The sequence below is a fragment of the Podarcis cretensis genome (genome assembly GCF_951804945.1).
Source record: "Podarcis cretensis genome assembly, chromosome: 8".
Taxonomy (NCBI): Eukaryota; Metazoa; Chordata; class Lepidosauria; order Squamata; family Lacertidae; genus Podarcis; species Podarcis cretensis.
Window position 1 is genome coordinate 9,690,994 of NC_137177.1, and position 13,919 is coordinate 9,704,912.

The 13,919-nt window shown below is 46.5% G+C and overlaps 1 protein-coding gene across 2 annotated transcripts in view; it reads right to left on the reverse strand.

Annotated features, from left to right (window-relative positions):
• Window positions 1-13,543, reverse strand: part of CLPTM1 (CLPTM1 regulator of GABA type A receptor forward trafficking) — a 31,387-nt gene extending 17,844 nt beyond the window's left edge. Inside the window, exons 1-2 of one of the 2 annotated variants that reach the window (XM_079985461.1) lie at window positions 13,428-13,543; window positions 6,868-6,986 (exon numbers count right to left, since the gene is read on the reverse strand). In XM_079985461.1, coding sequence (XP_079841587.1) covers window positions 6,868-6,986; window positions 13,428-13,487 — 179 coding nt within the window. In that variant the 5' untranslated portion in view covers window positions 13,488-13,543. Of the gene's footprint in view, window positions 1-6,867; window positions 6,987-13,165; window positions 13,290-13,427 lie in introns of those variants that run through there. The other variant, XM_079985462.1, reaches the window with a different exon arrangement.
• Window positions 13,544-13,919: the final 376 nt, after the last annotated feature.

The following is a 13,919-nucleotide window of genomic DNA, read 5'->3' on the forward strand; positions in this document are numbered from 1 at the left end:
CTGCACATCATTTATATAAGGGGTGGGAAACCTTTTTGGCCCAGTGGACCAGATGTTCCTCTCCCCACCCGGCAGGCCAACTATCACAGGTGGGTGGGATCGCCTACCTTCTAACTGTTTGACCTCATGATGTCATATGATTGACAGGTGGGCAGTTCCACCCACTCGGCAACATTGGATGGCAAGGTGACCAAGAAGGAGTGAACTCCCCATGCGTTAGATGATGCTCAGGGAGTTCAATCCAGTTTTGTGCAGCTGAGTCTCAGGTGTGGGGCAGGTGGGTATGATTTGGGGAGTCTAGAGGGTCAGATCTGCCCTGTGGGCTGCATGTTTGCCAGTGCTGACTCAGATGAACTTGTGGTAAAAGGTAAAGAGACCCCTGACCATTAGGTCCAGTTGTGGCTGACTCTAGGGTTGCGGCGCTCATCTTGCTTTACTGGCCGAGGGAGCCAGCATACAGCTTCCGGGTCGTGGCCAGCATGACTAAGCCACTTCTGGCGAACCAGAGCAGCGCATGGAAACGCCGTTTACCTTCCTGCCGGAGCGGTACCTATTTATCTATTTGCTACGTTGGCAGGAGCAGGGACCGAGCAATGGAAGCTCATCCCGTCACGGGGATTTGAACCGCCGACCTTCTGATCGGCAAGCCCGAGGCTTTGTGGTTTAACCCAAAGCGCAATTGTAGCAATCCCTCCCCTCCATCCCGTGATGATGCACAAAACATGGCCATGTGGCATCATTCTGAAAAAGGCACTCTGCGCTTCTGTATATTGAGAATATGCTACCTGTATGGTGGAGTATACTAGAGACTGGCAGAAGCTCTACTGAATTCATGGACAGTCAATTAAAACCACACACACAACACGGTTAACGAGGCAAGTCCATCGTCTTGCACAAGAGGCTTATTCTACTTCTCAGGTATGCTTGCTTCAGAATGTATGGACCTCAGAGACCCAGACCCCTGCCCCTGGCGCCCTGCCTTGCATATATAAGCACGTCTGCTTCTGCAGAGAAGCTACGCACGTCTCTTCTGGCATTCGCAGGCTAGTGTGTTTAAAATTATAGCTGAAGATAACCAGCCAACTGGGAAGACAGAACCACAGCACCGCTGGCTTCCGCTGCCTCATGAATCATCTGTGTAACTCACAAACCTTGGAGGGCCAGATAGTGTTGCCAGCTTCCCAAATCTGATGGGGGGGGGGAATGCAGATTCCTTGCTCTTCTCCAGACAAGGACCGGTATCTCTTAATTTAAAATTCACGCACCCAAGAGGCAATGTCACCTTCCTTCAAGATCTTCCCCACCGCCCCTGTCAAATATCCTTCAGGAGCTTTCACAGTGCATAAACACACACAAATCTAGCCGGCCAATCAATCAGTTTTAAGCCAGGAGGTTAATTAGCTAAGCTGTTTCTGCTTCAGATTTGCCCTTGCTGGAGAAGAACCGGGTGATTCGGCAGGGGAACTTTACAAAAATCTGATCCTTTTTTGCCACAGGTGACTCACCAAGACATGTGTGGCAGGAGGGGCAGCAATGCCTGTGGAAAGCCTGTTTTCCTTGGTTGTCAACAGTTCTGAATTACCGAACTAAAATAATGGAATCATTTATTCTATTCTGCAACTTCCTCTAAGGCTCCCCACTTAAAATGGGCCACAACCATCTGGAAAATGCTGATCCCAATGAAGGGTGGATTATTTCTTTCGACTTCAAAGCAATGTTCTGGATCAATTTCAGCAGCCGGGGTGGGGTGGGGTGGGGGCCTTGCCAAGTAAAGATGATTTTTTTTGCATACACACAATTTTGGAAGTGCATTACTGCAGCATTTGCCCATTTCTGGAAGAGGGAGAACACGCCAGCGCCGAGCCTGTTCCAATCTGATTTGCATTAATAAATGGAAATGGTTTAACCGTTCCAATCATACGGAAGTTCATCGCTCAGCTGGCACTGAACAGATGCCAAAACGTTTTGCTGACACAGCTCAAAGAGCCAATATAGCATCCCAAGCAATAATGGCTTTGGAAATGGCACAAACTCTCTCTGGTTTCTCTTTCCCACCTGGCCACCTTGCTCTTCAGGGGACATTTGAATGCGTTAGAAAAGGTTGGCTCCTGCTAATGCTATTCGTGGGCCGATTTTGTTGGGCAAGTGGCTAGATGGCGAGTGCTACGAAAGGAGCAGTATCTGAAACAGCATTACTCAATTTGGTCAACTCCGCCCTACCCGACCAACTTATCTCAGAGCCCTCTGGAACCATCACTCGTCCCGTGAACAGTGTTAGAAACTTGGATACCTAAGCTACTCGCCAAATGGCACCTCAAACCTAGGTTATGGCCGCCACAATGGAATGTCTAGGTGTTATTTTCCCCGCCCCCTTGGATTACAAAGCTGAAAATGAATTGTGTATATTGTCAGCACGATGGAGATGTCAGTCGCCATCCTGTTGCCCAGAGATCTCTGCATGTTTACAACTGGACCCACGCTAAGCGCAAAATGTGCCTGGCGCCCAAGGGATTTCTAGCACTGTCACTGGGCGGCTTACAGCATTATCTAAAAACATAAAACATCCAGCATTATAAACCTCCCGATACAGGGCTGCCTTCAGGTGTCTTCTAAAAGTTGTGTAATTCTTTATCTTCTTGGCATCTGAAGGGAGGGCGTTCCATAGGGAGGGCACACTACCGAGAAGGCCCTTTGCCTGGTTGAAGCTACTGCTCTCTATTTGCTTTGATTCCCATACCAGCTGCAACTTTTTCTCATGCTTCAAGCTCTGTGCACTCCCGGAGTACCATAAAGGAGAGGCCAGATGGGGAACCAACCACCACCACGACCAGCAAGAGAGAACCACAAGCCTGAAAAAGATCAGTAGGCCTCATCTCCACAAGCCACAAAAACCCCAAGAGGCCATCGCACACGTATTAAGGAGTGTCATCGATCCACGTGCATAGGTTAAAGAAGAATAGTGGCACAAACACAACCATGCTTCTGTGCTCTCCAGCTTGAGAAGCATGAAGGGATGAAACCTTTGATAAAACCCAGAAAGAGACCTTTGGAAGGCTAGGAAGACATCTCCCTGCAAGCTGAAGGCTGCATGCTTGCTTACAGCAGTAAGGTCCACTGATATTGACGGGGAGCCACTCTGAGTAAATCAGCTCAGGATTACAATGCATGCCACAACGCCTCCTATGCTAGGGATGGGGAGGTTGTGGTTCTCTGGATGGTGTTAGTCTCCAACTCCCATCAGCCCCAGGCAGCCCAGCCAAAGGTCAGAAATGGTTATTTATTTGTTTCATAAAAATTATACACCGCTTGACTGTTCATAACCATACTTTAAAATGCTAAAACAGACTAAAATCACCTCAGCTTTTCAGGATGGCGGCTAGTTTTCTTTTGGGAAGAAGTGAAGGCATGGAGTGATCAGACTGTGCAGCACAAATTGAAATTTTTGGGAATCTCCGGAGGGAGGGAGAAGCCCCAAGTTGTTTAACTGAACGTTAAATCTAGAATGCTGCTGGATTATTATTTTGCAAAATTCTATGAATAAAAACAAACAAACAAATGTACCTCAACTTTCTTAAGTGTTTGGGTAGGAAAGTCTTAGCAGGCGCAGAGAAGCGTACAGGGAAGGCACCTGCTTGATGACTGGAGCTGTGGTCCAGCAACTTCTGGACCAGGGTGGTTCAACACGCAGCCCAAGGGCCACTTGTGGCCCTCGAAGCCTTTTTTGGGAGGCCCTCAGCAACATTTGCTGCACTGGGTTTTGGAAAGGAGGCATAAGGGCCCTGACAGGATCCTAGAGTCCTCCCTCCTCCTTCCCAAAGCCTAGTCTGTGCTTTCCCGGCTTTGGGAAGGGCCCTGCTACTGCCAGGCACTCCTTCCTGAAGCCCAGTGCCTCACTCTGCATCAGGGTCTGGTTGCATTGACTCACACAAAAGGCAGACGTCAAAGCACAGACATTTCTCTCCGCAGTCTCATCCATAAACCAAACTATCGAGATCCCAAGTGACAAAAGAGCTGGCTCTAATGATTGGTGTTAAAAGCCTTATGGGGACCTCTGCCCTGGAAAGATGCCGCCAAAACTTAGAGAAGAGGTGCTTAACTTAAAAGTTAATTAGGGTAGCAATCAGCTTAATACTTTACTGAACACACTTTGGCACAGGCCTATAGGATGGCCCCACGCACGCCCTTCCTTCTAGAAAGGGGAAGGACTCTTAACTTAGCTGCTTCGCATGCAGAAGGTTCAAGGTTCAAGCCTTCACATTTCTAAAGAGAGCAGTAAAAGACGCTGGCTGAAATTCCAGACGGCCCCTGACAGGCTTCACTTGCCTTCCTCACATTTGTGCCCTCCAGATATTTTATTATTTGTATCTAGCCTTTTCTCCAAGGAGCTCAGAGTTGGCGTATATGGTTCTCCCTCCCCTCATTTAATTCCCCACAACAATCCTGTGAGGTAGGCTAGGCTGAGAGGCAGTGACTGGTCCAAGGTCACCCAGTGAGCTTCATGGCTGAGTGGGGATTTGAACCCTGGACTCCTGAGTCCTAGTTCAACACTCTTAACTGCTGCACCACTTCTGGCTCTCCAATTTGTAGATGTACAAACCCTGATGTGGGTTTGGGCTACAGCCAGCATTGGAGTTCTAGCCCCAAACATTTGGAGGGTGCAAGAAGAAGAAGAAGAAGAGGAGGAGGAGGAGGAGGAGGAGGAGTAGTTTGGATTTGATATCCCGCTGTATCACTACCCTAAGGAGTCTCAAAGCGGCTAACAATCTCCTTTCCCTTCCACCCCCACAACAAACACTCTGTGAGGTGAGTGGGGCTGAGAGACTTTGGATAAGTGTGACTGGCCCAAGGTCACCCAGCAGTTGCATGTGGAGGAGCAGGGAAGCGAACCCAGTTCACCAGATTATGAGTCCACCACTCTTAACCACTACACCACACTGGCTCTCTCACATTGCTAAGCTGAAGAAGGCTGGTGTAGACAAATTCTTTTTTAAAAATAAGATTTTATTAAAGCTTTTTTCACAGTAATATTAAGTAAACTAATCTAAATAAAAACAAAAACAGAAAAAGAAAGAGAAAACACAATCCTGCTCTCTCAAAGGTAGCTCTTAACCCTTGTCTCACACAGAAAGTAGAAGATCCTCCCTGCTCTCACATGGGAGCTTTTGTTTTTTTCTCCCAGTCAGCGGGGAGACAAATACCGAGCTGGGTGGACCAATGGTCTGATTCTGCATACAGGCCACTACCTACATACTAATCACTTGGAGGAAGACCACCACCATGTTCACAAGGACATAAAGCCATGGTTCTTATGTCTCATGAAACAGCACGTAAAGCCTGTTTCTTCAATGTGCTACTTCAAACTGCAGGTGGAGGGAAGCTGCTTATTGTCCTCCATAAATAAGAACTTTCTGCATGCAGAAGAGCAGTGTAGAAGAAGACAGAGGTCTGGTCTAGCCCAGCTGACGTCCCAGCATGTTAGTTTTATTGCTGTTAGATTGATCTGCAGGGAATGTTTCTTGCATGGTGGAGAATTCAATCATGCAAGCCTCCAGCTGCAGTTTTAAGAGGAACCAGGGGCTGGCAAATTCTGACTAACCAAAAAGGACACCTCCCCCCACCAAACACACACCTTCCAAAGGATAAGATGCCCCTTTTATTAAGGGGGAAAGTGTAGTTCGGTGGTGGAGCATCTGCTTTGCATGCGGAAGGTTCTGGGTTCAAGCCCCAACATCTTCAGGTATGGCTGGGAGAGAACCCCATCTGAATAGCTTGGGAATCTGCCTGCCAGTGCAGACAATACTGAGCTAAATGGACCACGGGTCTGACTCGGTATAAGGCAGCTCCCTAGGTTCCTATGTCTGGAATGTAGAACAGGATCAGAGAAAAATCTGTTCCTTCTTCTCAGCTCCAGGCTGAGAGCAGGAAATAAGCCCTGAGCCTATAAACCCAGAGTGAAGGTGATGGACCTCTGCATCCCACGCTTCGGCTTGCACCTGAAAAGCCAGGAGGGGGAGCGGAGGCGCATCAGATTGCTCTGCCTGCCTTCACTCCTTAGGCACATTTGTCGCTCTGTCTTTGCACGCAATGATGGGTGCTCTCTGCGCTCAGAAGCCCTGCTGGCACAGAGCGAAATCCACACGGCTCCACTTCTCTTTTCTAGCTCCAAGGTGATCTGGGGAAGTGGAAGCATACTGGTTTACCGTGCACCAATGGATGCTCCCAGTGCAGGACGCTCCTTGGGCATTCAGAGGATCTGAGCTGAAGGTGAGAGGCTGAGGCACTTCAGCTCACCTTAGAGAAACAGGCTTTAGGTTGGTCATTTAGTGCTATGCAGTTGAGACAGTGTGCCTAGGAGGCCAAGATAGGAGTCAGTATAAGTCCCTAGTTCAAATGCCACCTCTTTCATAAACTTAACTGGACGGCCACAGTCAAGCCACTATCCCCTCACCAACTCGCAGTGTGGGTGTCTGGGGTGTCGCAAGAATGGCTGAGATCATCTTTGTAAAGAAAAAGCATGTCCGCTGGCACAGGGCTGGTGCTCAGAAGCCATTTCTGATCATTTGAGCTCATCATGAGTCCGTATTGTCTGCTGAATGTGTTTGCTTTTGCTTTGTATGCTCTTGTGTTTTCGATAGGATTATGACCGGTTGAAATGTTTGCTATTTTTTTTATGCTTTTGTTGTTACTGTGAGCCGCTTTGAGCGCAGCACCGCTGTTGGAAAACCGGGATACAAATATTTAAAAATTTAATAAAGCGCAAGTGATTTAAGGACAAACACCAAATACACATACACACCCTACCCTCTAGTGTGATATATACACACACAGGATGACAACGCAGCAGTTCTAGAGCAGTCGAGATCTCACCTGAACAAGACTCCTTTGATGACCTGCCATGCATTTGGAGCTTGCTGTTGGGGCTGGTTCTGCTGCTGGGTCTCAGCAACCGCTTCACCTCCTGCTGCAGTTCCATTGCTGGTCACTTGCTATAAAGGTGGGGAGAAAAACAGGAAGATGGAAATCAGCAAAAGTCACTTGTCATAAGAAGCCAAGAGGTTCAAACTTTGTGACTTTTTTTTTTTTTTTAAAGAGACACTTTTGCAGCAGCATGAAACGCCCCCCTCCTCTTGGGACAGGAATGAGTTCAGCTTCCCGGAAAACAAGATTTTTAATTAGATGCCAAGTGCTGTACAACAATGAGCTGGGATAGAACAGTGGAGGAGAGCTTGAAATCTGGTTTTAATAACCCCCATTTCAAATCTCAACTCAGCCGTAAGTTCGTAAGGCGCCATCCTTCAACCTTGGTCTGCTATCTGAAATATAGGGATAACAGCAACAGGGTAAGGAGAGCCCAGCTGCATCAAGGCCGTCGAGCCCATCAACGTTTCCAGCAGCAGCAAGGCACATGCTTCCAGGAAGCCACAAGCAGGCCATGAATTACAGTATTATTCTTATTTTCTTTGTATTTAAACAATTTATATACTGCTTAACTATAGTTATCACTATGAGGTTGGCAAGGATACAGTACAAAAAGTAGAAAGTTAAGCTATAAAATCAAGCTTTGGTTGAAATGTCTGCTTGAATTTTAAAAAGTCTTCAGTCCTTGCCTGTTATAAGTTAATTCTGCCTTATGTTTTTTTTATTTGTCCTGAATTGACTACCATCTATTTCATCTACCCTTTAGTTCTAGTATTATGGCATGGGAAGGAAAATTTATCTGTCCTCCCCCTTCCCCATTCATAAACATCTCTCATTGTCCCATTGTTTTTCTGAACAAGGAAGCCACAAATAATTTTGTCTTTTCTGAAACAACAAAGGCCTGTCAACCCCGTGATCATTTTGGCTCTCCTTACCTGCACTTCTTCCATTTCTCCAATATGTCTTTTGAGATTTTTTTTGGGTGTTTGTGTATGCGATATTCCAAAGGTGGGCTCAGCATCTTTTTATAGAAGGGCATTAAGCAGTGGCCATTTTGTTCCCCATCCGTTCTTGAGTTTGCTATTTACCACAACCTCACCCTGTTGACATTTTCATTAAGTTATCGACAATGACCCCCTCCTCCAAGATATATTAATAGATAGTCACACACACTTTAGGACCTCCCCCCCCCATGTTTCTATGTGGTTAAGATTTTTCTACCTTTTTTACACTCACTTAAGAGAAAATCTCATTTGTCATTTCATTCCCATTTACCTAGTTTGCAGAGATGCTTTTGGGACTCTCTGCAGGCTGCTTGGGTTTTTCCTATTTTGGTTATTCATCAATTGTTATTTATTTCATTGTGTTTAGAAGGCTGGGGTTCAACTAAATGCAGGCAAGCACCACATAAAAAGCAACCAATAATCTGCAGACTTGACTACAGGATCATTTATAAATGTTAAATAAAAAGGTAAAGGTACCCCTGCCCGTACGGGTCAGTCTTGACAGACTCTGGGGTTGTGCGCCCATCTCACTTAAGAGGCCAGGGGTCAGCGCTGTCCGGAGACACTTCCAGGTCACGTGGCCAGCGTGACATCGCTGCTCTGGCGAGCCAGAGCCGCACACGGAAACGCTGTTTACCTTCCCGCTGGTAAGCGGTCCCTATTTATCTACTTGCACCCGGAGGTGCTTTCGAACTGCTAGGTTGGCAGGCGCTGGGACCGAGCAGCGGGAGCGCACCCCGCCGCAGGGATTCGAACCGCCGACCTTTCGATCGGCAAGTCCTAGGCGCTGAGGCTTTAACCCACAGCGCCACCTGCGTCCCTAAATGTTAAATAGTACCAGTCTTAATACAGATCCCATTGTTTATTAACCTCCGCTACAAAAACTATGCAGTTACTCTCCTATGGTCCAGAACCTAATCTTTAATCAGCTGCTGATGCAAAGAAGAATTTGCCCTCTTACTTCATCGCTGCTAAATTTATGTAGGACCTTTTAATTAAGGCTTGTGTTAAAAGCAACTAGTCAGTCTATATACTAGCCCCAACCAGTTTTCACTAGCTTATCTTACAGGGTTGTTCTAAGAATTACAGAAACAACATATGCAAAGTTCCTTGAGTACTTAGGGGAAAATGCATAATCACTAATTCTTATTATGATCTGATCTGAGGGAAAGGCATACATGATTTATGTTATTCAAATATGCCCAGAAGAAAAGCACCTTATCACTATTAATCCAATTTTTCAGATGAGAAACTCAATTCATGTTCCCAGTCTCTCCCTACAGGCACGCAGGGTCAGTAAAGTAAGTCCATGACATTAAGTGAATATTTAAGCCAGCAAATTCTTTTCGGTACTACATTTGAATTTAAAAACAAATCAAATTATCATCTCAGTTCTTCACTCTTAAAGCACCCCAATCCATGTTGGGCAAAGATTCCTGTACAGTGGTACCTTGCAAGACGAATGCCTTGAAAGACGAAAAACTCTCAAAACGAAAGAGTTTTTCGTTTTTTGAGTTGCTTCGCAAGACGGATTTCCCTATGGGCTTGCTTCGCAAGACGAAAACGTCTTGCAAGTTTGTTTCCTTTGTCTTGCAAGTTTGTTTCCTTTTTCTTAAAACCGTGCATTCACTTTGAGGAGCAACTCATAGCACGCGGTATGGTAGCCTTTTTTGAGGTTTTTGAAGACTTTGGTGATTTTTGAAGCTTTTCCAAAGTCCGTGCTTCGCAAGACGAAAAAATCGCAAGACGAAAAAACTCGCGGAACGAATTAATTTCGTCTTGCGAGGCACCACTGTATTGTTATTGAGTATTTAAAGAACTATTATAGCAAGATGAAAAGACGAGCAAGATTTGAAATATGAGCAACAGTGCCAATAAGATAAATAGGTTAAATTAAATGTATTGAATAGTATAGGTGAAATATGTAGCATTTAAGGGTAAATATGGAGACCATGGAAGGGGAGGACAGAAAGTCAATTGATAAAGTAACATGGTTTATGTTAAAATTTGCATATATATTTTCTTTGTGAAAAATTAATAAATAAGATCTGCTATTAAAAAACCAATTTCTGTATTGCAGGGGGTTGGACTAGATGATCCTTGGGTTCCCTTCCAACTCTACAATTCTATGATTCAATCTCCTTTCAGGAAAATAGTGGTGGAGGGCCAAAATATGAGCCTCTTCATCCACATTCAATATTGTTGGAAGAATTAAGGCTTTGATTCTGGATTCAAATTTATTTTTAGATCATTTATTTAAAATGGCAGATTATGCATGACAGATTTCATCACAAGGATATTATGTAAAAATATAGATGGTAAAAGAGGGTGGGGATAAAGGGGAAGTAGCAAGAATGATCCAAGTGGTAAATGTACCTGGGGAATCCCAAGGTGAGGCGTGGGGAGGACACTAAAAGGTAACACTGCTTTTAACACATGGATGGCAGCCAAACAAAAGGATTGTGGGCTGTTTCCCAGCAAATGGTGGAAAAACAAGGTGTGGAATGGGAATTCCCGTGCCCCCCATCCTCTCACCCCAAGCACCTGTAGCCAACAACACTCTGAGCACTGTTACCTAAGCTTCTGATAGCTAGAGCTTACTTCCCTAAATTATAATTGGAGACACACCTGAAGTGGTTTGCTTTCAGAAAATGAAAGTGTTAAGAATTTCCCACACTTGGAAAAGCTCACCTGGGTTTGAGACAGTCACTGTTCTACAAGTGCTTCTTCTCAATGTAAGCTCAGAGCAGTAACTCACACAGAGATGCAACCGACAGACTCCCTTCATCTCTGCATCAGGAGCAACTGAATGGTCCAATCACATCCAATTCTGAGATGGGCCATAACTGTCCTCCCCCAGGAAGGAGAAGTGGATGTAAGTAAGGCAAGAGCAAAGAATCACACAGGTACCCAGCAGGCACTATGGGCTGAGTGCAAATTATAATTATTCTATTTATTTATTACATCTCACAGCACACAAATGTGTCACAGCAATCTGTGCAGGAATTACTGGCTTTGAGTGAGATGAGACTCCACACAGGGGAAAAATAAGCTGTTTCATCTAGAATAGGTAGAAGATGAGAGCACTGCTATCTAGAATGAGACAAATTTTGGGCAGACTGTGTGTAATATTCACAGAATCAACAGACAATTGGGGAGAGGAGAGATCATGATGTCAAGTTTCCCCATGAAAGCTGGGACAAGAGTCTCCTTACAGATAAAAGAGGACAATACCTGCAAAAGCAGATTAGATGCAGTTAAGGGGAAGCATCTAACAGATGGAAAAGGTAACTGCATGCTCATGCATCTGTTTCCCCTACAGAGAGGTATGAGAATCAGATGTGGGTGGGAAAGAGAAGGCAGAATGGGCAGCAACTCAAAGAGGAAATTTAACTTAGGAGGAGGACAGAGGAGGTGGAAAAAAAACCTTAGTAGGGAACCCAAAGACAAATTCCTCAAAAAAGAGAAACAATTCCTGAAGTAGGAAGCTCTGACATTAGTGATGTTGAAAGGAATGGCAGGTGAACTCTTAGCCTAGATGGAGAAAACAGTGACACCTGTAAATTTCAGGGATAAAATGCTTTTGACGGTACCATCAAGGAAATTGGGGAGGAGGAACCATGGTCTGAAATTGGAAGAAACAACGTCAGTTGGAGACAAGAGAGGAAACCAGCCAAGAAAAGCAGAGCACAGTGAGAAATGTAGACTGTCATAAAGGATGGGGGGCAAGGGCCAAGAGAGCTATCTGGGTCAGAACTTGTTGGTTCTTTATGGGGGATAAAGGCAGGAGAAATTTGCTAATGAGACCAATTAGGAGCAGAAAGATAACTACCCAGAGAGGGGACATTGAGATGAAAGTGATTCCTTGGCATACACCTGAGAAATCAGATCTATCTAACAAGGGACAGAGTCAGGCAAGAATTTCTAAGTCAAGGGAACAAGATGGATGCAAGATCAAAAGGGTGGAGGTGTACCCAAAAGAAGTGGGGTGTTGAGGCTGAAGCAACACTGTGTGACACATCCAAGAAGGAAGGAGTGGCTAGTGTGGGACATTGAACAGAGAGACAAATGGGTGACTCCTCATTTAATCATAAAGTTCACTGCATGGTTTCCATGAGGCAATTTGGGCAACTCGCTTTACTACAAATTGTGCCGGACGAGTCGCAAAAGCTTCCTTCCTGAAGCAAATATATAAAAACGATGAAACTACAGGTGAACCAGGTCCCCAAGAATTAAGGATTTATACACCTTTCAGGTATAGAGGTGTGGCAAGATGCAGGGTACAAACTGGCACTTGCGCAACTATACAGAATGATGAAACCCAGGCTCATATTCTGGGGATTTGTATGCAGGTCCAGTTTCACTCTGTAGCTTCTAGGAAAAAGTCCTGTCTGCGACTCTACAGCCTGTCAGTATAAAGAATACTGAGCTGATGAACTAAGTGTCTGAGATGGAATGTCGTCTTGCTATGTTCTTATGCTTTCTATATTTAAGCTCCCATCCACACTAGGCCATGATGCTCCTTCAGGAATTCAGGGCCAGTCGCTACTGCTTAACCTAACCTACCTCACACAGCTGTTGCGAAGGTAAAACTCCATATTTGCGAGCAAGAACCACACATGCCACTTTGTCTCCTTAAAGGAAAAGCAGGTTATAAATGAACCTGACGTGGTTCGGGTTAACAAACGCACCGGGAGTGATTTTTTACCACTTCGGAGCAGCCTTCCTCCACCTTGGGTGCCTGATGTTGTCGGACTACAAATCCCATCGTTCCTAGGCGACATGGCTGGTCAGGGCTGATTGGGAGCTGTAGTTCAAGAACATCTGGCGACCCTCAAGGTTGAGAGGGGCCCTTTCAGAAGCCGACTTGCGCCTGGTCGGACCCTTGGCCCATGTAGCTCAGTACCGCCTACACCGGCTGGCAGCAGCACCTCTCCGAGGTCACGGGGCAGGTATTTCCCAGACCTACTTGGAGGTGAAAGAGACTGAACTTGGGGACTCTCTGCAGGATGAGGGGGTGCTATGACCACAGGGTTGCGACCCTTGCTCACTCATGCCATAAGCCTCTCTGAGCCCGGCTGAGAATAAAACGGGGGCTGGGCATGTGTGGACCCCTCCCCCCAAAAAAAACAACCCCACCCCTGGCGTCTTGGGAGGAAAAATGCAGGCGATGATAATAAATAAAAAGCAGCAGATATATATATATATATATATGAGTGAGATAAATAAGAAAAAGAGCTGACCTGGAGAAGGGGCATGGTGGGCAATCGCCCCTGGAGGCCAATTTTTTTTTTTTCCTGGGGTAGGGAGAAGGGCGTCACGTGACTGGCGAGAGGGGCGGGGCTGGGGCATGAGGGGACCTAACCCCCCTCCTCGCCCGCGGGAGGGGCAAAAGGGGGGCGGCGTGAGGGGCAGCTGCCCCCCCCCCCGGGCAGGGAAAGGAGAGCCGCCGAGCGGCAGCTCCCGCGAGGGGGGCGACGGAGAAAGGGGCTCTGCGGCCGCTACCTGTTCAGGGCCGGACGCGGGACCCGCCGCCGCCACCACCTCCGTCTCCGGCGCCGCCATCTTGCTGCGCCGTTGCCTGGTGCAGCTCTCGTGAGAGTTCCCCCTAAGTCCCGCTTTGCTCCCGCCCTCCCCCCCCCTCTCTCTCTCTGGTCCACGTGACCTCCTGCCCTCTAAACTCAGTCTGGGCGGAGCGCCCTCTGGTTACCGTATATTCGCGAGCGGCTCCGCAGCATGGGAGTGCCGAGTGCCTGCGAGGGAGACAGATCCTGGTTTGTTGACCCCGGAGGAATTAATCCGAATTAACTGCTGCTGCCGCCTTCCGCTTTTTGCACGCGCTTCCATCTTTACCACATGCTGCAGACTTACATGTGAGGGGAAGCTAAATGCTAATAACGTGCCATAGTTTGCGAAATAATAAATTCGCATTTAAGGTGTTGCATAACTCTTCGCTTTTTCCCCTTAGATAAGATTTTCCGAATGATTGAATGTATG